Source organism: Plectrocnemia conspersa, unplaced genomic scaffold (genome assembly GCF_051122295.1).
Source record: "Plectrocnemia conspersa isolate PC_06_02 unplaced genomic scaffold, ASM5112229v1 ptg000013l, whole genome shotgun sequence".
In the NCBI taxonomy this organism is placed as follows: Eukaryota; Metazoa; Arthropoda; class Insecta; order Trichoptera; family Polycentropodidae; genus Plectrocnemia; species Plectrocnemia conspersa.
The window spans coordinates 23,566,364-23,594,075 of NW_028277177.1; the positions used below are offsets into that span (position 1 = coordinate 23,566,364).

The 27,712-nt window shown below is 25.9% G+C and overlaps 1 protein-coding gene across 1 annotated transcript in view; it reads right to left on the bottom strand.

Moving 5' to 3' along the window:
- The window catches only part of LOC148227644 (pyrokinin-1 receptor-like), a 57,123-nt gene extending 29,619 nt beyond the window's left edge, over nt 1–27,504 (bottom strand). The window contains exons 1-2 of the mRNA XM_088201924.1: nt 27,224–27,504; nt 2,374–3,338 (exon numbers count right to left, since the gene is read on the bottom strand). Of these exons, the coding sequence (XP_088058050.1) occupies nt 2,374–3,271 (898 nt within the window). The 5' untranslated portion in view covers nt 3,272–3,338; nt 27,224–27,504. The remainder of the gene's footprint in view (nt 1–2,373; nt 3,339–27,223) is intronic.
- Between the last annotated feature and the right edge of the window lie 208 nt (nt 27,505–27,712).

A 27,712-nucleotide genomic window follows, 5' to 3' on the forward strand; every position in this document is an offset into this window, starting at 1 on the left:
AAAAATAAAAAAATACACAATCTACTTTTATATAAATAAATAAATATTTTAATTATAATACTCATGAGGAATTTAAAATAAATATTTAATAAGTTAAGCACGTAAATTAATTAAAACGACCCTTTTTGGCTATAAAACTTTCTTATAATTATTCTCATGGTGTATTTGCCTATTATATGTAGTATATACGTTACGGGTGGTGAATTATAATTAAAATTATAATAATAAATTTAATCGATTGCCTTTAATCGGATTTAATAGATTTTATGAATATCAATATTGAATAATTAAAGTCGATATGGCATATTTAATAATAAAAATAATAACACCATACTCATTAGTGTACATTAAATCTATAAAATAAAATATTAATTCTACCCCATTTAAAAAAGTTATTCTAAATAACAAAAACATTATTTTACAAAGCATTCTAGCGATATAAGAAAAAAAAGTAAGGTAAAAAAAATTCTAGAAAGCCTAATTAGTTTCTAATGCAAAACATTTACTTTATTGTTATGTATCGACTAAGTTTTAACTACTGAAATTAATCTTTCATTAATGATATTTACTCTTTAAACATATCTACATATTTTTTAAAGCTTTGCAGTATTTATATTATTATTAAAATGCCAAGATTCATCGCGATAAGAACATACAATTTAATGCTTCGGTATTAATTCACTTGCTACGATCACGAACTCGAAGAATTTGAATAATTACTTTAAATTCGTGAACATGATAGACGCATCACTGCCGAAATATTGAATTGTAAGTTCTAATCGCGATAAATTCGTAACACTCAAATAATATATGTATATACATACATATGCAACTACACATATAATTCAATCCTACACAATCTTATTGATCTTAATACAATTTTGAATAGTTACTCTTCAGGACCCTGCTAAAGACAAATTCCACAATATATGCACTTTTAGCTATTTTAATCCCTCTTCCTAATATTAACGTATATTTAATTGAATACTATCTGTTCCAAAAATAAATAAATCTCTGAGAAAAATACAGTCAATAGTCCTTTTTTTTGTAACAAATAACAAAGAAATCAAAGCAATATTTTTATTTATATTTGTTTGTTATTTTCCTATTGTAAAGTATCATAAGGTATTGACTGTTATAAAATGTGGTTCCAAGCTTTAAAAATAACTTTGGCGCTATATTTATTTACTCTTTTTAAAGAAACCTTTTCGGTCTATATACGTAGATATATAATGAGTTATCGAACTAATCACATATTTATTTGCGTTATTTTTTATTTTAAAAACGGATTTTTACACGCCTTCATGTTTGAATTACATATTTTCATGATAAGATTTCAGATGCTAAATAATTAAAAAATTGAAGCATGTTTTGTAACAAGCTCAAGTTTCCTTATTCATTAAAGTGAATCGAGTATTTTTAATTGTTCATGAATATATCAAATTTCACAACAATGAGAATTTGTGTCATAAAAGATTGCTTATTTACAAAGCTATCTAAATTAATGTTTTATTCGTTATTATTTATTGAAAAGCGAATTACCATGACAGTTAGCAAAATAGCAACCCGTGCCTAAAGAAGATGATTAATGTAATCCGTTGTGAGAATCTGACGCTTTTATTGTAGGCATGGAATGCGCATGGAACATTGCAAACTTGAGATAAGATAAATCTAAATGGAACATGTGTTTGTGATATTCAGCGCGTTATTTTATAAAGTGTGTTTGTGTAAACAACGATAGATATGAATGTGTTTTCTGTCAGTTTTATCATCGAATCGATAATCAGGTAGACCTTACCAAATTTAATATTCAGATTTGCGAAAATTTTAGACTGATTTTTCAGACGGTCTTCGCGTTGAAACAGACGTGGGTTAAGTTGAACGAATTACTCCGATGTATCTTGGGATTTAAAACGCGTTTCACAAGAAGGTGCTTAGCTGATTGAGGTCCTTGAGTCGATTCAAGGTTTTTAAAAGGTCGCATTATGAAACTTGGTCAGCTATATATGAGACATTCTTAGGAGTAACCGCATGAGATTTAGATTGAATTAATGCAAAACTTTAATCTAAGTAATTTGTAATTATATAAAGGTTTTCCCGAATATATGATACATAGGCCATTCAAGGACTAAATTATTTATGTTGAAATTGACAGGAGATAAACTTATGTAAATTTCACTATAAGTGTTAATAGCGTACATATTCATAAGGGAAAATAATAAAGTGAATCAACCGGTATCAATAGAATAGTTATATCCAATATATGCCTCTGAGGCTTTTTTAAAACACATTTTATGCCGTACAAATAATAAAATAAAATATATTATTGAATTTTTCTTAAAAAATAATCTTAGATATAATAAATTTTCTTACCTAGCATTTTAATAGCTCTACTCTGTGAAACGTGATTCTTGTAACTAACAGCTCCGCCGTTCTGGTCCGTATTATTGTGCACCGAATTCTTCTTAGCTGACCCCAACAGTCTAGATGACCTCAATTTGAGTCCAATCAACACATACAACACAGTAATGAGAGTCATAGGTCCGACGAAAAACACAAAACTTGAAATGACAAACGCGTGCTCGACAATCTCCCACTTGACTGTACAAGTGGTCCTCACCCTTCCGTTTTCTATCTCGTGCAAAAGACCAAATTGGAGCACCTGAGGTAAAGCCAAGCAAAATCCCACAACCCATATAGCAATAATAAACTTGACAACTCTCGAGAGTTTTGACATAGTGTGCGACAAGAATGGGTGACAAATTGCTATGTATCTTTCGACTGTGAATGCCGTTATTGTCAATACTGTAGCATTCGTAGACATCTCCGAAGATAGACCAAGAAGACGACAAGTGGTTTCTCCGAATAGGTATACATCTGGATACCATATTCTTGTGATCTCTTGAGGCAATCCACTCAATAGTAGAAGTAGATCGGATATAGCTAAGCTAAATAGATAGTAATTGGTAGCTGTGTGCATGCACTTATTTCTGACTATCACAATACATGTGCTCACGTTTCCGATAACACATGCTATGCATATCACTACGTACACTGCAGTGATCGGAATGAGTAAATATAACGAGTCTCTGTCGTTCTCATCAGTGTCATTATTTCGTTGAAAAATATTTAGAAGACTTCCGTTTTTGATCATAGAGTGTACTGTGGCATTGAGACGTTGAAATGCTTCATAGTCCAAGCTCGCGTTGAAATGTAGTGGTATGATCGATCCAAAATAAATGGAAGCGAAATCCGAGCCGTTCATTTCCATGATTGTTTTATTATTTTGCAAAGCTGGTATGCAAAAATATTAATACAAATGTTGTAGAGGACTCCATCTGAAATTATAAAAAAAATACAAGTTACAGTCTGAGATTTTAATGTTTAAATTATACGGAAATATATTTTGTAATAGATAACATAATAAATAATATTAAAAAAATAATATATCATGTAAAAATAGTTTATATTAAGTCAAATAACTTGGATTGTTAAAACAAAGTATTTTTTACTAAATAATAAAAATAAATTTAATTTTTAACACTATGTGCTTATATGAATTATAAAAATAACATAAATGTTGTTTAAATCATACAATCATAAATCATCTATAAATTTATCATATTAATAAAAAAATAATTTTAGTTAAAGCATATTTCTTCAAATATTTGCGGTGTTGGGCCGTTTTTTCTATTTAAAGTAAGTTTACCTCTGATTATTTTAATCTTATAGAACATTTATAAAAAAATATAAATAATATATTATAAACAAATGGACATATGGTTTCATTATTTTTTACTGATACTAATAAAGCATTTTGCGTCAATGACAGAATCACTTATCGTCTATCAATTTATACAAACATTAATTAAATCAATTTACTCATTACATTATTAATATAATAAATTTTCTTGTTCCATATATGAACAGTTAGTATTGCGTTAAAAGATCAGACTTTTCTTACAAAATGTTGTGTCCATAATTTTTCAGAAATTACGACAAAATTTTAATATATAATAGTATCTGTCATAATCTATTGAATATAATGAAATTTTACGGCAGGGTTAATAGTTATTTATAATGAGATACATATATTTCTGAAAAAAGTATGTCTTTACCATTTTTGTTTAATTTAAATTTATAAAAATAATATTAATAACCAGCACAATAGTGTATTGGTAAGATCATTGCTTATGAATTATTAGTAGTGGTTTTAAATCATAAATAAAAAAATCTATCCTGACTAAAATATTTGTGTTAATTATTATTAATAATTATAATCAATTACTGCAGATTGTTTTTCTTTTATTTTTTCCTAAGCTAGTGAATATTAATATAATACATTTATTAAAAAGCTTTATTCAATTTATTTACATAAATAAATTGTTAATTAATATAAAATATGTAGCGTATGGAAATAATCTTGTCTTAAAATAATAATTTTTAAATCAAAATCTAGGAACGAAATAGTTAAAATTATGTATTGATTATATAATATAATCTGGAGTATAGAAGCGAAATTACATTAAGAATCAATATCACAGTTATTCTAATTATATTGTATTTTTAAAATTGCGTTTTAATATTTTTTTATTATATTTTATTTTAAATTAAAAAAAATCTCTTTAAACTAAAATGTGTAACTATCGTTAAAAATATTATAATAGAAACAAATTTAAGAGGCAAACTTAAGTCAACTCGAATGCCTTCAAAGTACATGTAAATATAAATAGATTTAAAAATTCAATATAACCTTAATGAAAAAGCTCCTCAGACGTTATTAAATTTAATGTTCTGCTTAATACACTTATCTTGACATTTTTTAAAATTAAGCAGGTGGATATATATTTTAAAATGAAAAAAATGTTTAAAATAAATATTAATATGTTACATCTATTTTATATTTAATAATTTTAAAGCATCATTTTATTAACATACTACATAATAATTGTAAATAATTTTTTTTTAAAACAAAATGATTATTTTCACTCGTCTAAGATGAAAAACGTTTGAATAAAGCACAAATTTTCAAAGAAATATTAGTACTACACATTTTTGATATATATTATAGTAAAATTAAAAAAATGTGTATTGATTCTAGAGTAAATGTATTATATCGAATTATTTTTTATTAGTAGAAATTACAAACATAAATTTGACCGACTAAATGTTAGTTGTATTCAATACCAAATAGTGAGTCGTTTGGTCATCCGTTTAATTTATACAACAATAGATCACCCGGAACTATACGGTTTTATTTGATGAACCGTGATAATCGTAAAATAAATTGATACAACTCGTACATTGTACATGAGTTTGTATAGCTATACCAAATTGCCAGAATAACAAGCATAAAGAACTTAATTAGTATACCTAATACACATTTAAGATTTAATGGCAAACTATTTTTTACCACAAATATATTTTTAATTAAAAAAAATATTTCAAACCCGACGTTTTTTTATTTGATTTTAATTATAAAAACGGCGATCAATTTACTCAAGTAGGCTATACTAATAGAAAATTTAATGGCGAAACGTCGGCTGTCCATTTTTAAATTAAACCCTGATTGTATGCTAAATTTGCCTATCTTTTAAGATTTATTTATTACTTTTTAATAGGATAAATTAAGTAAAATATGTTAAGTGCAAATATTATACCCGTCAGTAGCTTTTCGTAAAATTTTCGTTATTTAAAACAATAACAAATACGTCGTCACTATAGCAATCACCGTAGCGACGACAGAATCATATGGTTACTTCATATTATTTATTATATTATATATTATATGGCAGTAAATAAGGAAGTGGCAAAATAAAATTGTAATTAGGTATGATATGTATGATTAAAATTATTACGATTAATTATTTTTTATTACGTCATACATGCGAACCATTAAAGCAGAATTTAAATTGTTATCGAGAGTCAAATATATTCGAAAAAATATTTATTTATTTGTTTATATATTTTATTTATTTATATACAGTTATAAATTACAGTTTTTAAGTAGATTCCTTGCAGAGAGTTATTCATAGTGTGCCAATTATTCTGACTAATGCTCACTCGCTGCCGCTCATTCGCACATAACCTGTTTAAATTTTTAAACGTATTTATATAATAAAACGTTGTCTTGTAACATAAATACGTTATAAAATTTACTAATAACAAGCGCCAGTGAGTGAGCATTGGTCAGAATAGTGATGTATATAAATAAATAAAATGTATGTATAAACAAATGTAATAAATAATAAGTATAAATATTTTTTTAAATATGTATAATAATAAAATATGATTATATGTTCTCAATTTATTATAAAGCAACTAACAACGCTAAAAAAATCTATCTATATTTATTGCATTTATTTTATAAAAATATGTAAATAAATGTAGATGTAACGATGGAGTTTAAATGTTAGGTTTAAAAGTCATAAAGTATAATTATTGCCGACTGTTATTTAGGTGGAGCAAATAGGATCTGTCTTGATGTGTTCTCGTGATGCTTTCTGGACAATCCGCTCCAATGCAATCTCCTGGCTCATCTCTACTGCTGTGACTCCGTGGAATTTCTTCTCTATGTAAGCAAATGTTACATATTTTATAATGCTGGTTCGAGACAGCTCTGGCGATCGCAGATGAGGACGTTTCGGAGTAAATCGCAACGCATTCCCGAAACGTATTTATGATCTAATTTAAACTGTTCATATGAATACTCTGGCGATTGGTAACCTAGAGTCGAAGAACAATAGTAATATGCGCAGGATAAAATTCATTGTTTAGTGCACGTCTTAACTATTGCTATTTCTTCCGTCGTGTGTGTGACCCTATTTTCAAGACAATGTGGTCTTTCTTTTCGTTTATTCAAATGCTCGTTAGAGTGACCTCTAAATTATAACAAATTGTGTAGATGGTTGATGCTTTCACAGTCTTAAAGAAATGAAAAAATGTCGTGTATTATATTTATAAAAACTTGCGCTAAAAAATAAATACGTGTGGAATGTGATTAACTGTTAAGATCTACTCTTGTATGTCTCTAAATTGCTGAATGGTGAAATTATATAGTGAATAATAGAGTTTTTTAATCTTTGACAAAAAAATAAATAAATGTCATATATTCTATTTATAAAAACATTGAGATGAAAAATAAATAAGTGCAAAATGTGTTCTATAGGTTAAATCTTTTTTTGCAAGTTCTGAATTATTCAGAGGTAAAATTACCTTGTCAAAAGATAGATAAATAATAGAGAAAATTTAAAGATAATTAAGTATAAGAAAACGAGTACGGCTAGGGGAATTATGTACGGAGGTTTTAATTTATATAATAGTCTTCCAAGAGAAATCCGAAACAGCAAAAATATAACGGGTTTTATAAATGGAATAAAAAAACACCTTCGTACATATAGAAATAAAATGTTATAATATTAAGTCTTTATTATTGTATATTTTTTCTTTCTGTTATGTATTTTTTATATATTTTTATATATGTTTACTAAATTTGTTAGATGTAAAGATTAGCTATTAAGCTAAATAAATTAATAAAATAAATAAATAAATAAATAAAAATATCATCTTCTAAATGTTTTTTGGATGTATAAAATTATCATGAATACTAATCAATTGTATGCTAATTTACACGTATTGATTGTAGACTCTAATAATAGTTTTAATTTTTAAAATATATTTTACCAATTATCAAACTTTAATCTAATGTATCAATAATTGTGTTATTGGGATAGTGCTTGCCATGTTACAACAATGCAATCGCGTTTGAAAATCTCCTTTACCATCTGCAGTCTATTTTCTAGTTATTATCCATTTATTACTCTGGTGTTTTATTGAATCGAATGTGTATTTAAGAAGAAATACACTTAGCGTTATCTGATTTGTTTATTTTCTTTTTCTTTTTAAACGCAATTTTAATGGCGGATCTTCCGACGTTCAGTGTGTATTATTGATGCATATTCACATGCTCCCGTTACCTTTGAAGTGCATATCTTGTTATTTATAACTGTCTAATATATTATAACATACTTCACAATTAATTTATTTTAGTCTAAACAGCGAATATCAAATAACCCTTGTAAATCACTTTATGTGTTAATAATTAAAAACTACTGTAATAAATTAAATGATATGTAATTTAAGATTTTAACACTTAATGTTGTTTTGGAAATTTCAATCTAGAGTTTTCATCAACTGATAAACTAGCCTTTGAAGATTAACTGGCTCACATTAACAATGGAGAGTGATTATATCTTTAATGTGGGTTAAAGATAAGAGTCAATCAAAAGTCAAAGGTCAAGCATCTGAAATTTATTTGAATGCTTTTGAGGTACGACGTTTATATTACTTAAAAATTTCCGGTTGCAAAACAGTGATATCACTCGAAAAAACAATATCAAATGTTACAGAGACTATTAAAAAGAACAATGACTAGCTTTCGGTTTTGTCCAGTTGAAGCTAAAAATTATATTTATATTTCTGCAGAAAAACATTATTAGCAAACTTTACAAGTTTGCTCTAGTACAGAAAGTCAATGAAAGGAATTAGCTATTGCAAGTTTTTGTCTTATAAAAAAAATTGAGTAATGTAGCGTAGGTATATATTTATTTTTCGTACCATAGGTACAATTATATTATTATATATAATATAAATTTTAATTTGTATTTTAGCTGTCATTTTAGTCGAAAATAGAGAAGTAAGTTTCGATCGGTCTCTAAAAAATACTTTTGCGGTTTCTATTGTATTTACAGCAGAAAATTATGATAAGACTGATTATTCAAAACGATTTAATACTTAAGAAATTTATTACTGTATTGTACTACAATACACTTTTTGAACAATGCATATATTATCCCTTTTCCTGTACCTAGAATCAGGCAATTGTTCATGCCACAACACCCAGATAAAGCTTGATTTGAATAATTTCCGCCAAATATAATGCGAGGTGAAAATTCACTAAACAATGTACAAGAATTATTAATATATCATTTTCGTGATTGCACTTATGTATATGTATAGAATTTTGATTAAATCCATAATGACTCAAACAATCTACTTCTCTTTTCCGGAAAGATTTCAACACAAATGTCGGGAGAGATATTGCCTTTTACTGGAATCGAATTTCTCTGAATTTTGTCAATAGACATTTCTAAATTGCGTGTCAAGTATTTATTTGAAAGCTCTAGACCGCAAAATTAAAGCATCTTATTGTACAGCAGTAACTTTAATCTTACCTTAATGACAATGGTATTAACTGTCAACTTTATATTAAATACTAACATACATTTTGTGACATTCCCACTTAAGTATAGTTAAATCCGTTCGCTTCGCTTGCCAAGAAATTTCGTAAACATTTCCACAGCAAGTCCCTAAATATAATCTTAATTTTCATTCAATGTCCGATCGAGATGTGCAAACACACATAAAAAACGTGACACACGTTCCTTTTATGCTTTTACTTATTCTCTTCAAAGAAAATTTTAATCAGATGAAAATACAGATTCTCCTTAGATTTAACGACGCGATTCATAAAAGGAATTTATCACTTACATATTACAATGGTAGTATTTGTGAAAATTGAGTGCTTCTATGATATAGGAAAATAATTTCCATGCAAACGTTTTCACCATATAAGATTTTATGTTAAAGGAAATTCTTATTTTTTTTTTCACTCTTTTCGCTCACCCTTCGAAGCCCTTCGTTTTTTCTTTACTTCCGCTTTGACACACTTTTATACAATTTATTTTATTTGAACGCGTAGAAGTGTCCGTGACCGGATTATTAACACTTAAATTGTTTAATTGTGAGAATATAGGTAATATGATGACAATACAATATATGAAAAAATGAATATAATATATTTACTTTAAAACAATATTTTTTTAAGCTGAATACAAAAACTAAATTGAACAGTTAGTATTCATAAAGCGTTTCTTATGAATTAAATATAGCTGCCAGCGAATAAACTCTCCTTATATTTATAAGCTTTTTTTGTTGAAAAAATACATATAGCGGATTAAGCTCAAAGTTTTCTTAGAAAAAGATAAAATTTCAAATGTTTTTATTTGAATATTTATATAAATGTATAGTAAAGGAGCTTCGTAGGACTAATGCCCGAATCTAGACTGTATTAATTGAAAATATTATATCGTAAAAAATTAATTACTATTTATACTTTCTAAATATACGTGTGCTATGCAAAATAAACATTAATATAATAAACTCTCCAAAATATATATTTTTAATGTATAATTCATAGTTTATTATATTAAATAATGACAATGATATACTTAATTGCTAATAAATATTATTAACGCGTTATTATTAGACCTTCATTTACAGAAAAAACTTTACTACAATAATTAATTTTATCTATTTTTAAATCACACTAAGCTATTTTTATATTATTAACTTTTTATAAAAACTACTCAATCAACCAAATTAAAAGTATCTAGTAGTTCATAGGATATACGTTACAATACAACGCTACAAAAGTTTAAGATAGTATATTACCGATATATATTAATCAGGTCTCGAACTTTTCTAATGACAAAAGTATGTTTGTGTGTTTGTTTTATGTGGAATTAACAAATTCAGATTCAATAATAACTTGGAGCTCTAATGTTAGATTACGTGTAGTTTTTTGTAATATATACAATATTATAGATTCGCTATTAAATATTTCGTACTTTTAGTTTTCTTTAGATGAATGTTGCGCTTTCAATAAGTGTCTGCCTTAAGGTCAAAACTTGGTCTAAATCATTGTAGTATTTTTATTGTAATATCTATAGTGATTAAAAGTCTTTACTATCATAATTAAATTTATTATTAATAAAACTTCACATTCCTGCTTTTTCCATCGTCTAGGAAGCCATTTATAGTTAATGAGACGAAAGTAATGGAAAATGCCTTATATTAAATTGTAAATAAAATGGTTTTACTTTTTTTTTTAAAAATACGGAGCTCTAGTTGTATTTTATAAAAAACTTAACAATTTTGGTACAAGTACTTTTTGCTTAGCGACCAATTTTCGTCCCTACGACTAGATCGATAAGCGAGGAGCTTAATCGTTTTTTATTTATTCTAAATAAGGATGAAAATAACTACATTCAATAAAAATACAATCAGTGCAAAAGTTTATTTATGTTAAAGACATATTACATAATATAAACACTTTAGTCATCAATGGCATCATCAGAGTTATTAGCAGGGCTATCAGGAATTAAGGGACGACCCGAGAACCGAAACCGGGTACCCGGACGTTTTTAAAATAACCGAATGCCCTGTTATTTTTAACAGGTACCCGTCCATTTTAATTTCAATATAATATTTGATTTATTCATATTAAATATATATTCCATTTAAAAATTAAGTGGGTAGTAAGAGCGGTGTATTAAAAATGGACAGGAAATCCCTATTTAACCGTACCATCAGTGATTTATGATCGTTTGAATTTTTCTCGCTCGTTATCTATCGGTTGATGGTTAGCACCGCTAGCACGTAATGTAAACAGCATTTTTTCATTGGAATTTTGATACCAACTACACAGTTTAAGACATAACAAAAAATATTTTCTCTTCATTTTTGCAAATATGAAAATAGAAAATTTTGCATATATAATTAGATGATCCATAAATAGAAGTTTATAAAATTTATAAACCACGAGAGTTGATAATTCATAATCTGTTAATCCTTTGACTCATATTAAAAACACATTTTTCTTGTCAATATTATATTGGGACGGGTGAGCCGTTTTACGTGTTTTTACTTATATTTTTTTATTAAACCTCCGCTTTTTGTTTCCCAGATATAATTCCTAATTTATCTGTATTTTGTAAATAAAATTCAAAATTATACATATTTTGTATATAATATATTTTTTTTTGTTATCAATATTATTATTGCAAAAATTCCGCTTGATTTCTATTGCAGTAAATTTACTTATTTAATACAAAAATAATTCTTATATGTATGTATGACTAGTATATATGTATATATATACAAAAAAAATTGAAAACTATATTTATAAGCAATTAGATTAGTTTTTTTGCATAATTTTAAACAAATATTCACATATTTATTGTTTTAAATAAAAATGTAAAACATACGAAATATCTTTATTTTTCGAGGACCGATTTTAATCGTCCGAAAACCGAAGCCATAAGTGAAACATTAAGACCCACCACCACCCAAATTAAATAACAAAATTTCGGCGCATAATTGCGTACGACTGATGTAGTTCATTAAGCAAAGACACTAAGTACATTTTTATATGCATATACACTTTATATCATGATGACGAAAATATTTATTATATTATAAAAAAATATGTAAAGTAATAAAAGTTTATTTATCATAAAAATATGGCTCAACATAAGTTAACGTATGAAAAATGACGCAAATAAATACTAAATTTTGAAGCTGTTAAGAGATTGACATTTTCAGATATAATCCCATACCCTAAAAATGCAGCAAAAAAACAATTTTACGCATTCCTAAAATCCGAAATATATATATTAGCAAGTAGAAGATTTCTTCGGTCCTTCGTTATTTACGCAATCTTTAAAACATTAAAATTGTATACAGTAAATTAGCGATTTTTAATTAAGCAATAGTTAATTCAAGTCTTAAGACGACTTAAATACTCTTCGACTAACTACGGAGGGACCTACGTTAAAAAATAATTAATTGTAAATATATAATTATATTGTAAGCATTATTTAATCTAGTGAATAATTTTATTACGTAATTGTAAATATTAAAACCGTAAATGTGTATTACACACATCGTTATCGCACCGAAACATACTTGATATTTTAGGATAAAAAATAGTAGATATAGTATTTTTTCTGTTTACGTATTTAATTTTTTTGGGCAATTTAACGCTTATCAAAATTATTTTTATTAGTATTGTATATTTTTAAAACAAAACAAGACCTTTAGTCTACAACTTATAATACTATTGAAATCTATGTGTAAATATAAATTGAGTTATTTATCTTTGTGGAAAAAATCTAGATTATATAACCAAAGCGTGACTTAATCAACTTCCTTATTTAACTAGTAAAACCTAATCGGATCGAAAAAATATCGAAGCTACAGTAGTTCAACAAATTGGAGCAAATTTTATATACAGATTTGCATATAAGATCCAGTTGGTACAATAATTTAATCTTGAAGAAAAACGGATACGACTGGAATATTCCCTAGAAAACGTCACTGAAAATGATATTAAATTTCACTGCAAATTAATAATTTACGAGGCACATTTCTATGAAGTTATCTATAAGCGAAATTGCCGATTTTTCGGTTCATGCATATATTTCGATTAAACGTATTACTTATTTAAAGACACATTTTTAAAGCTTACGCACAAAATATTAGACCTATTATTAAGTTGTAAATGTACGAAGGATTGTAACTAAAATAACTAGGAGGCTGTTTTATGATTAATCGATCTGTGACGTCAAACTCAGCATAAAAAATATCAGACCCTTCTGTAATAAATTATATTATATAAGAAGGATTGGAAATAATGTCTCATAGAAAGTTTTTCTATTTAGTCTTGCAAACTAAAATTGCAGAAGAAAATTATTAATTTTATGTTGTCCTTCGCTTCGACTCCCACTGTTTGCGTATTGATATTTCATTTTCGATATATTCATTTACGGAAACTTACCCAATGAACTTCGCTGTTGCAAAATATCATAAAATCATTGTTGTTATTAAGAAATGATCATAAAACGCAATTTATTGGCGCAACAATAAACGGCACAGTTGATTACGGACTAAAATAAATTATTAATCATCGTTCGGCGAGCTTTTGCCTTAGATAAACTTGTACGTATTGCTAATCGAATTGATCTACTGACATAAAAACATATGAAACTGTTACAAAAATATTATTATAATAAAAAGACTAACATGCTAAATTATACACATATAATTTGGTTAGAGCCACGCCTAAAAAAATATAAAATAATTAATAAAGTTAAAAACATTTATACACTTATTATAATTTAAAGTAGTGTTACATTCTTTTTTATAGCTACATATATTATTCACTAAGATTATCGGATTTCTAAACAACATAGATGTATAATATAATTTTATATTAACCTTGATATTACTGTATAACTTTTTGATATAGAACTCTCCGTTCATTTATTAATTTCAAATCAAGCATATGCAATCAATTTTTATTTCAATACACCTAATAGGCATAAAACGTTTCGTGCGTTTCAGTTTTATTTCAATAATAAAAGAGTGCCTCAATCAATATTGAAATTATCGTCAAATTCGGGTTATTTTTTTATTGTGTTTAAATACAAAAATTGCTCTACTTTGTCATAAAACCATGAAAATAATTTTTCTCGTAATATTTAATATCGCCCGATTTTTTTTCAAGTATATTTCATATTTATTAAAGACGTTCCTAATAAATATTTATTTCATACTATTTGAACAATGCCATTTGTATTCAAGGCACTGCTATCTGTTATCAAATAAAAATACTTTGATATTCATTTTATTTAAAGTACTAATTTAGACCAGAGATTCTAAGTATGTTGGGTAATTTTCTAAAATAAATTATTGGATAAGTCTGAGGTGCTTATATATATAACAATAATTTATTATATCCGTATTCATATAAAGAAATGAAATATACTTAAAATAATTATCTCATGAGTTCTTGATGAAGATGCAATTGTAAAACATGTGTTTTCATGCACAAAATTCAATATAATGATATCATGAATATTATAAACTATAATAAAAATGTTGACTCTGTGCTTAAGCAAAAAAAAAAAAACGATTTCATTATTCAGTTATACTTACTAAATTTAATTTTGAAATAACCATCAAAGCTTGTTATAAAATAATATATATAATTTCAAATAAGAGCATTGTAAATTCAAGGAAATACTAATTAGGGCTTGTGTAATCAAGTTTAAAAAATGTTTTGTCAAACTTCTGGAAAATCTCAATTATATAATTATGAATATTTTGTCTGATGTTTTATATCAATCCATAGAGGAACCCAAAAGCCTACTCTTGATAAAAAATAATTTAATATCTGTTAACCACTACCTATGTCTTAAAATAATAGACTGGTTGGTTCATTGGTCTTGACTGAAAAAACAAAACCTTCCCTTGAAGAAAAATTGGTGTTTATTTGATACGTTGTATTTTAAATTGGTATAAACCTGGCTTTGAATTCATTGTCATTATAATAAGTCATAACTCGTGCTATAAATTACCTCATTAGAAATTTTAAATGTCATATATGCCCAAATTTTATAATGAAAAAAGTACAGGAAAATCTTTCGACATGGTATGGCATAAAAGTTTCATTCATAAAATATACAAATACAAAACTCATTTTTATCTGCTACACTTAATACGCTTATACATGAGAAGTAGAGGCTATATTGTATCACAAAATAATGAACACTCAATACTGCGTGGAATTCAGATGGAGTTCCTCAGGGAAGTTCACTCGGGCCGTTTCTTTTTATCTTGTATATGAACGATATCATACAATTTAAAAAAATATGCGTCTTACCATTAGCAAATAAATTGTGAAAATCTTTTGAAGTCTTAAATAAATATTTCGAGAAGTGAAAAATCAGAATTAAACAAAATAAAACAGAAGGAATTATATTTATGAAACGTAGACAAACTTTTCCTGCGTTAAATACATATGCTTACTCTTAGACTCCAAGCTTAAATTTAATAATCATATTTTGGAACCTCACTTTAAGTGGCTTGCTACAATTGCGGCCCATAGACCTATATTAAATAGAAAGAGCGCGCTTACTAGTATTATAAAAATAATAATATAAAAATATTTCTTGTAACCACACTAACCCACTAATATTGTGTTATAGAATGAATTTATTCAAGTAATAAAAAAATAATATAAATTACTACACAGTGATTTAGAAAAAAATTGTAAGCTCTATAGCTTACAATTTTTAAAAAAAAATTAAAAAAAAGTAAAAGGAAATTATATTATTACACTCGAAGAATTTCAGTCAAAATCCTATGCTAAAATATAATATCATATAACACAATATGTCTCGAATTTTTATTGTCTCGTTTGTGAAATTTATCGATCTGCGTCATAAAAATGATACTGATTCGTATATACATATATATAGAGTATGTGTAATACATAGATACATTTCTGCATCAAAATAACTTCATTAAGCTGATCTCTCGTATCGGTCTAATTTTGAGTTGAGATGTTTCAATGGAAAATTCTACTAAACCAACAATAGTTGGTGTACAATTACAGGTGTACTGTCAAACCACAACGACTGAGTTTATCATTGTTTCCCAGCTAGTATCTAGAACCTTTTCACGATGCAATATATTTACGCCATTCTATACGGTGTAAATTAATAAAGTTACGCTTTGTCTTTTATGTATCATTAAAAGGGATGGGTGACGTTGCTTTTATTAGGGTGGAAAATGAGTTTTAGAATCCTTTTGTATCTATTTCTAGGCCTATTAAATATTATGATTTTATTAATACATTACGAGAAAAGAATTCTGATTCACCAGAGAAAGACAAAAGTCTTTATACAACCCAAAGACAATAAGAAATGATACCCTTTGGGAATTTCATCATATGAAATTGATGATAAATTAAATTATACAAAAAAATAAATGTACAATTTTGCATATATTGGTAATCGAATACTCAATATTTAAATATTTGTTCTAATATAATATTAAATATAATACTAAAAGTATTTTGCATATAAAATTTTATTCATATTTGTATGTATAATATATAAATTTGTATAATGATGAATACAATGCTGAGCTTACTGTATATTTATTTTTAACCAAATATTTATAAATATTTTATCTCTATATTAAAATAAAAGATATCTTTCAACAAAATACCTGTTATTTATACAAACTTGTGATGTTTATTTTACATCTTTCATTGCGTCTTCTATGTCATTGTTTTATTTTTAACATGATGAGGGAAATAATACATGCATCATTTGCGGATACAAATGTATATTTAACGTTGCTTTTTAAAAACATTTAAAAATATTACTACTACTCACTCTAGTTTATCTAATTGTTCTATCTCACCTATTTCGACGCAATACATATTTATAGTGTTTTGTGTTTCAGACAAACATACCAGAAAATTGTTTTATATATTAAATTAAGTGGATAAATATATATTTATTTTTTTGCATTGTTTTATAATCGACTTAAACATCGCGTATCGCCAGTTAAAAATATGTGCCACACATCCCATAGCAATGACAAATAACATATAATGTAGTTTCTCAACCTGTGAATTAACTGAGTAAACATATAACTTTATTAAGTACGTCAAATAAATGATCATGTTTTGAGTTTTTTATCGCGACTCTAAAAACATTTTTAGCAAACTTTGTGGACATTAGATTAAATTTGTAATTAAAATTTACACCACGGTGCCTTAATAAATAAAAAATATTCCGATAAGTTAGACTGGGACGATCGCAATTTTTATCGGTATATTTTTTGATCCTTCATTCCGACAATTTCCTTGAAAAGTCACTCAAAGGAATCAAACTGCCGCAGGCATAAATTATAAAAGGCACTGCATACATCTTTGAAGTATTTTGTTGAGAGCTGAATTGTGTTAAGACAAAGACGATTCTATATTATTATTTATATAAATACAACGTAATTATTAACCAATTTAATTTCCTATCTTTCATATGAAATGTTAATTTTTTCAATACAACATGGACCGCATCATTATAATACATATACTATATAAATTCAATTTTTAAGAAATTAGTTTTAATTTAAAACTATCAGATCATAACGATTCATATTTTTGATCTTAAAAACAAAAGCTGAGTAAAATCAAATTATATTTAATGTATTATATAAATCCTATTTGAAATAAAAATATTCATTGCTTACCTAATCAATTAAAAATATTTTTGATAAGAGTCCAATTACATGTACATGTAACATTATACCTTGAACGATAAAGTGAAATAACAAATTTTCCATGAATGTAACCGTGTATTTTGTGCTAAAACGTGATGAGGGGTAAGTCATTATTATCGTTATCTCAATTTACGCAATAGGCTTATTTAACGTGTACGGATAGGTAAAATAAATTTAAAAAAATAATATTCTTGTTAGTCTGGTTTATAAATATTTATACATTTATTATATACTATCGTATTGTTTAGGTAGTAAATGTAATAGTAAAATATATTATACTCTTGAATGAGCTAGTTTATACTCGTCTTTTGCAATAAAAACAGTATAAAAATATATGTGTTTATTAGGATATTCGCTTAAGTACAATATATCTAATACTTTTTGTCGAATTCGTATAGATAGAGGTGTTTTTATCTTTATATAAATATTAGCTATAAAATCCAAATAACGCTTTTCTGGCTAATATCAGTTTATGTGTGTAACTATGGAATTATTTATTAAGTAGTATTTTCCTATTTTTCACATTAAAAAATTTAAGCAGATTCTTATCTCTACAGTATGGTAGACATTTACGAGCTATTCATATGACACACTAGTGTTATATTATATTTTAAGATTACGTGGAATTAAGGCTGAAAGTCAAAATTATTTATTTCTAAGAGAAACAATTAAATTTATTTTTTAACTAATAAATTAAAAAATTATTGTGTGTCAAGGCATTAAACAAAAATATATATTAAAAATCAGTTATATCACTTATACTGTTAATTACGTGCAATACATATTAACTTAAAATTGTAGATATGATTGCTTATATTAAATTAATTACATTAAACTGTGTTCATTTTATGACGATGGTAACACTAACGGTTTTTTATTCCGCTCTATATATATTTTAATAGATATTGAAAGCTGATTTTGATAAGTTCATATACATAATTAATAAGGAAACTTTAAAAGGTTTAAAGTCAGTCAATTTTATCTCACTTATTATTATTGAATAAATATTTTTAATAATTGTTGTTATTTTTATATATTTTTTAGTACCAAATCGATTATCTAAATACAATATTTATTTTTATATAATTCAAAGGTAATTTATTATACAGTTTGTACAATATAATTATTTTATATGTACGTAAAGTTTATATGGCATTATCTGCAACTGAAGAATCCAGTTATAGCTGGGGAATACTTTACGTAAAGAGGGAAGCGGCTGCTTAAACGGTCTTCTCTGTCTCAGTCGATAGTAGGAATAGCTTTACTTGGTTAAAATTCGTATGATTTCTGTTGTCTCAAGTCGCTGATATCAGGTGAAAGTAATTGTTTCAGGAAGTGAATTTAGAATTAATTTAGCAATAAAGGAGCTTTATCTGTGCTTTTTTATGCTTGGTCTGCCTAAGAAGAGTTTTTTTTGCTTACGCATTTTTACCGTAATGGCCAATCATGAAGATTTGGGTGTTTTTGGACTTGTTTGCCTTTGTATATAAACCGTTGAAGGTTTGGCAACCTTGCACTTGTCATTTCACTTTCAATTTGTTTGGCAATGTAATATAATTTTTGTGCCTGTATAAAGGCATCAAATGCATATGCATTGGTCGACATAACAACTTGCATTTAAAAATTTAATTTATCACATATAAATATAATATTAAGCTTTTTGGCATAGTTTTTTTTTAACATTTAAAATATATTTCTTAAATATTAATAATATTCTTTAAAGCAAATTTAGTAACAAATATTATTTTAAATCTAAATTTTACAAGTAAATGTACTTTTTGCCAATTTCCGCTAGTTTTACCTTTTTTTTCGTTTGAGTCTAAGCAACAGAAATAAAATCAATTTAATTTATATTTTTTTATAGATAAGATACTTAGCTAATTAATGAAACAAAATACAGCGACGTTTAGCGACTTAGTTAAGAAAAAAAATGAGCAACCTATTGTAATGCTTTAGCAAATATAAAATCCGTAAAATGTTAATGGCAAAATATAGGATTTTTCACTTATCACAGAAACTTTTTTAAAAATGCACAATTTAAAAATATTCCATAGTGTAAGGTTAACTATTATGTAAGGTTAAGAGAAATTATTTAGCGTTGTAATTAAACCTAATTAACTAAATATTAGAAGAACTTCAATAAGATATGTATACCGAATGATTCTAAAAAAAATTCAAGTAATAATAAATAGTTCTTCTGTAAGCAAACTCAAAATGATCACTATATATGTATGTACATATGAAGATAGCAAATAGTAATAAAATATTTTTTTCACGTAAGAGCTACTATTATTTTTTGAGTGAAATTTTACATATAATAAATATCTCTTGGATAGTAATATTTCAAAGACAATCTCATTTAAATTTTAGATTTCGTGGTCTTGTCGTGCAAGAGAATTGGACCTTTCCGGTTGACGAATTGGACCTTTCCGAAGAACAGACGTCGCAGTTTCAGGTACATTTACAGCTATTTATATAGTTTTATACTTTTTTTATAGATATATAATTATAATAATTGTATAATATAATTCTAGTAGTTATATAATATAATTATTTATAAGCTGAAGTAGCTTATTATTAGAGACATTATTTTCCCAATTGTGTTCTTGCATTGTCGATGTCTAGACGTTGCAATTTCTGGTACATTTATAGCTATTTATATATTTATATACTTATTTATACAGCTAAGGTAGCTTATTATTAGAGACATTATTTTCCAGATTGTGTTCTTTCTGTGAAATAAACATTCATTATCATACGATCTGTAATTTTTAATTATTGTATTTTAGAAAGTACAAAAAGTTCTAGGCCGCCCTGTATGTATATTCCAATGACCCTAATCCACAACATATGTATGTTCTAAAAAAAGCTGAGATAATTCCTTAGTGAGAGTGGAAACCCTCCGTGAGAGTACAATTAATGGGTCACCCAAAACAATGCTTACTTTTTATATGTGACAAGTATGTTCTCTGAATTGTATAGTTGATTTTTTATGCTAATGATGATAAGCATGTTTTTATCGTATATTTTTTAAAATGTTTTGATTATTTTGAATAGATATAACTTAAATATTGCAAAAAGTTCAAAAATATATTCACCTATTTTAGATTTTGAAGAGCAGATTTATTAGCTTTGGATGCGGTTTTGCTTTAAATGTTTGGACCTCAATCTTGTTTTTAATCGTCAGTTTGTGTAAATCTGATCAGTGCATGTGGGTTGAACACAACGCGTGAATCTGTTCGATCTGTTTAGATCTACACTGCTCAATCGTTAAACCGTTTGTTATCAGAATATATAAATACATGATATTAACTGTTGTTTAGAAAGAGCAGTGAGCGTTGAGTGATTTGTTGATGACATAAACGAATTAGTCTCTGTCATGGTTAGTCACGTTAAAATAAAGCGAAACGTTTGATATCAACTGTCAGTTTCACAAAAGGATATAGTATGCACATAATACTGAAATAAAGCTATCATACTTTGATGGAACATCCTTTTCACTGTAGTCTGATGGAAGTAGAGCATTGTACTCTTAGAAAAATTAATCATAACTAGCTTAACCGATAATTATTATTACTTATTTAATGCATAAATGTAGATTAAATTAGGCGGCGCTTTAGAAGAAGTACAATCACACTATAGTGCCAACTTCAGAGACACAATTAAATAAGCAGTTTTATATCACTTTCCTTATTTAGTCTTGAAACACATTAAGCAGTTTAAAAGGTAAACCTTGGCATACAAGAAGGATTATATTAACCGTAAAAGGCTGGATGAATGTTTAATTCAAAAATAAGCGCATATACTATTTATACACATACGTGCTGTCATGTCATGTAATAAGACAACGAACATTTTTATTACAAGCAATTGATTAAATGGTAGTTCTTTAAATGGTCACGTTAATTGTTATGATCATGTGTTCGTATCGCAAATGAAACCCGTAATTATATTAATGTTAGTTCCAGGAAAAATATGTAGAAAAAAGTAAACAACTATTCTCCTTCATGAAATTTACGATACGTGTGTATACATTTATTTATCTAGGTCAATTCTACTCAAGGTAGACACATTTTCACATGAAAATGAAAATATTTTCCAATTTGATTGGAGTGAAGGCAATTTATTTTAAAACATGCGTATCAGGTTAGCTTCTACAAACATAAGACATGGATTACACTGTTAACCCATTACTGTATAGTGTCTCCTACAAAAATACTAACACGTATGTACAATATATAACAGCTAAAACAAATTCATGAAATGTCACAATATTTTTTTTTATTAGATATTTGATTATATAAATTCAATTTAATAAAATGTCATAGTGTAGATTTTTTAATCGTGGTATGAATTTAAGTTAAGTTAAGTTAAGTTAAGTAAGAGATAGGTATATTTATAATTTGATAAATTTAAATTACGAAACATACCAAACTAACCATTGTTTTTATTTATCTATATTTGGGCAAGCATTTATTTTTAACTTTTTAAACACACTGTTCATTAATTATGATCAATATATAACTTCTTTATTTATATGTAAATTTTACCTTTTAATATTATTTTTATGCTTAGTTATTTTTTTTTAGACAAGGTCAATTATATGTTTGAACAGTATCGTATTTTTTTTGTTGCTCAAATAGTTTATTTATAAATATTTTGTATTAAATTAAATCCTAATACATATGTAAAAAATTAAAATTTACAAGTATAGTTTTTTTAAGTAGAAAAAATATAACTTTCTGTATAATATATTTCTACAAAAGTCGTTTTTTATAATAATGTTATATATGGATCATACTAGAAAAAAATTACAAAGCAACAATTACACTAGGAAAAAATAACATGTGATTAAAATACATATGAATAAATAAAACGTAGAAAGAATTATTTTACATTATAAATTTCACCCTACAGTAATTTCTTATTTTCCACTTACATATTTAACTTTTTTGGTGTCTATATGTCTAAAAATGTCTAAAAATGTACATTGTTCCCTAAATATATACTCTTGGTGATTAAAAGTGATAAAAAGTGATTTTAAATTAATAAAATATTATACAATTAAATTAGGGTTTTTTGTATTTAAATTAAATTAATTTTATTAATTTGTTATAAAAATGGGAACGTGTATCAATAATTTTTCTGACATTATTAACACTTTTAGTGCCAAGCGTAATTAGGCGGTGTATGCTTAGAATGCTAAGCATTTTTGGCATATATTGATGTTTTTATAAATATATTTAAAATAATATTTCTGAATTTTATTTTATACTTACAAAGTAAAAAAACAGGTTTCATTATTTTACAAAAAAAAACTAGGAACGGACACCCGCGTTCTAGCGGCATTCATGTCGTTGTTCGTAAGTGGACACTGGCATTCAAACGGTTAATAAATAATTTTTATTCTTAAAATTTCCTTTGTATTTCTCTTTATTTTTAAATTTATAATATAATGTTTAATTTAAAACTACAGAAAATTTTGTAATTATAGTAAAGTGTATCATACTAATATAATTTAATAATTTAATTTAAAAATATTTAAAAAAAAATCAAATATTTTTTATTACCAATAGAATATATTTAAAAAAATATACATTTTTGGTTTCCCTGTTGATATTTTAAATGCGCACCAAAAGGGTTAAACACGTACTGGAAAATGTTAAATTTTAAAATTAATTGCACGTGTAATTTTTTTCCTGTGTAATTTTGTCACGTAATTTTTTCTTTGTATAATTCTTTCCATGCGGAATTTTCTCACGTGTATTTTTCATCATGACACCATAGTTGTAGTTAGTTTATGAATATATATTCTGTTGTAGTATTTTATTATTTTTACGACTAGCTATATCCAATATTAAGCTGAGATAATAATTTTTGTTCTAAAGTCAATTATTAGTTTTTTTATAAGTAAGTTTTTCGTTAATAACGATTTTTATTTAAAATTTTTTATATAATTTAAGATTTTATTTCAAATCGACTTTAACAAATATACTTCATTTTATACATTTTAAATTGAATTGAAGTTATTAAATATTTGTGTACTATGTCATAGTACATATATTATAATAAATTTCATAACATATTTAAAATATATTTCAAGTATTTTGCAAAAGCTTTAATACCTGGCTTCATCGGTAACAGCGTTAAACTGATTATTTATTCAATATGTATGCCTTATAAAAAAAATTAACCTGTTTTTATAAATTTATTTCAATACTAGGCAATACTTTTAGCTTAACAGCACGTCGCTGTTCAGTTTCTTTAGGAGTTTTATTTGCACGTATTGCAGTATAGCACATTATCTTAGTACTATACAATACCAATAACTCGATATTTCAGCTTATTTTTCAATACTAAAAGACCGTTACTATTTTTATTGAAATACCGGTATTTTAGATTAAATGTGTTTTGCGACAATTTAACGAGTATCGTTACCAATCTGCTTAGTATACCAAAAGATTTATAAGCATGTTTTTTTATTTTATTTTTTTTGAAAAATGCAAATTTTACTTCTTTACTGAATTTAAATGTTTTTTCTTCAAAATCATTATTCTTACTGATTTTTGCGTAGAGATAAAAAAAATCAATCATGCGTCTTTAATCAATTTGCGAGTTAAAAGTGTTTAGAAGTTCTTTTAAATTACTACAACACTTAAAAATGATTTATATTAAATATTTACTTTTTTTGTTAAATGCAGCATAATACACTAATTAATTGATTAACACGTCACAGTCCATTCACGCTTTTTCGCGTGATAGCGAAACTTCCCAATCAGTCCGTTGACGCATATTCTAATGCTAAAAATAATAACTTATTCTAGCAAAAATATCGTGCGAATCTTTTATCTAGAGATAAAAATATTTATATATATTTTTTATTATTACCCTTTTCTCGTAACAATTAAAATTCTGGTTAAAAAGCGGACCAGAAAACGTTTAAATATCGACCCTTTTAGCGCTGACACTTATATGACACTCTTCAAACACAAATTGGATTTTTTGAAGACTAGTTTCAATAAAATTATTATTACAAATAATTTATGTTAATATTTTAAGAACGGAGAATGAAAATTCTACTAGCAATAGATTTTCTAATTGCAAAAATATCATTTTCCAGCACATTTAATTAACATAAAAGTAGTAAATCAACTGCGCAAAGCCCTTTGGGCATTTGTCTCGTTTTAACCCTCATCTACATACATTCCACCTACTGATAAGACATAAACGTAATGTATTTAAAAAACTAAATAATGAACCTGATATTTTTGTATATATTATGATCTGTAGGGCAAATAAATCCCAATGGATTATGGTGGAGTATTAACTTGTTTCAAAATTATAACTAAATGTAGTTAAATATTAAAATAAAACATGAATAAAGATTCCGACGACGAAAATTATAGACATTGCACTAACAGCGATGTATATAATGTTGTTTAGAAAATATTTTTTTCTTAAATAGTAATGTGTATGGATTATTACTTCAGGTAAAAAAAAAAAATTAGTACCACTAAAGGTCAGGTTTTTTTAAAACAAATTAATTTAATTTAAGTTCAATTCTCAGATGTATTTAAATATACTATTTATTGTTGTTTAACTAATTTAAACACTGATATATCTAAATAATATTAATAAAATAGCGATATTGCTAGCTCTAATTATAACTATATAAATTTATACTAAGTATTTTTTTACATTTAGACGATTACTGAAAAGAATAAAAATGAAGGAGGGCTTTATGGAATAATGGGTTTTTACATGTTCCGGGCCGTTTCTTTTTTGTTGATTTAGTCCGACGTTCCCCAAACTTCCCAAACGGGTATGTAACTTATAAAAGGTTTGTTAAAGTTTTTTCCCGAAACGAGACCGTTTGCAAACATAATTTTGAGCTGACCCTCTCTACTGCTTTTAATACAAAAAGTTGAATAATACCAAGCAGTGATAAATTAAGTAATTTCTGTATAAAATAAATAAGTTTTCATTATTTAATAAGTGAAAAATTATGTGTTTATATAAGAACTGTGCTTTTTTATATTTTATTAAACAAGAATATTATTTAATTTTATTTTATATATAATATAATAGAATTGACAAGCATGATAAATCAAAATAATCACATCATCGCTCATTAATTAAAGGTCATGGTTGCGAATAACACAAGAGTCTCAAAAAATGTTATGAATCGTGTCTGGAATATTAAAATTAATATCGATTATCTTAAATTAGATTTTCTTAATATTGTTTTATAAAATACATATATAATTTCATTATAAAAATAACGAATTACCATAAGATAATTTCAACATCCTATGATCCAATAGTCTGTTCCAAAAAAACAATATCTCACTGTCAAATTTTTCAAACATACATTGTTGTCCACATATAATGCAAATCTGTTACCATTCTTTTGTAATTTACTTTCCAAGTAAATTAATTTTAGTTATAAACGAAATATATAATTATATTATGTATTTTATTTTTGTAATGCGAATATAAAAATAAATATTCACAAAGAATTTATATATTTTTTTGCTCAAGGCCTTTTTGTATTCAAGTGCAACACTAAAGACATGGCAATGTTTCAAGTTCCAAACTGTATGATAATATGGTTCTTCAGAAGCGTTAAGTGTATACAAACATATTTGTTATTTATGGATTCATATACAAGCCAAATTTTTTTTAAATAAACTAAGCCAAATATGTAAATAATCATGGTGAAATATTATTTCTAAATAGTTTTTGATTTATTTTATTGATTATTAAACTCAATCCAGTTATCGTTTATATTTAAAGTAGACTCAATTACTCTTTAGTTTATTTTTTAATATTAGTTAAATCAATAGCAACGTTTTATAAATATATTAAATCACAAAAAATATTAACATTATTTGCTGTTTAGCAATCAAATATAATACACATGTATGTATTATGATTGATTATATGAGCAGTATCAAACAATGATTTTAGTTAAATATTCATTCAAAACCTTAATATTTTAATATCATATACATAACATAAACAGTGTCTAATCATGGTATTTGACCATAACACACATGTCCCAATAGGCAACAAGTAATCATTGTATAACACAAATATGTTAATAGCAAATGTATGTTTGAGCAAGTGGATAATTCGATTTAAATTTTACGTACATATAAATTGATATAACTTAACGTTTTCTTCAATTGAAAACTTTCATGTGAATGCGTGTTGATAATAAATAAAAATATTTTATTATTACCTTATAGAAGATTCTCAAAATACACAATTTAAATATTCACTTATCGAAACACAATATTATTCACAACTGTTTTTATCATTATTTTTTCACTCACTATAAACTACACGAACTTTAAAACAATATTTTTTTTAAATCTAGTAATCATATTTTTAACATAAAAAGTATTTTATTGATATTTCATTGTAATATTTTATGATTAACGTATATATTAACGAATATAGCGCTACATTTAGAGCCACTTTGTACAGACGCCCGCTCCTGGCGTCGTGTCAGATAGCACTGCGCAAAGAGAAAACATTCTGTTGAACATTCCCTTCACGCATCTACCGAAAAATAATTCTCACTGTTCATATACCATACATGTATTCTGGTGATCGGTATAATCATAAATATTGCTATATATGTATATATGTGTTTTTTTTTTAATTTAACAAATGTTTTATTTACAAACCATTTGATGAAATGATTTTACCAGCATTGTTTATTTTT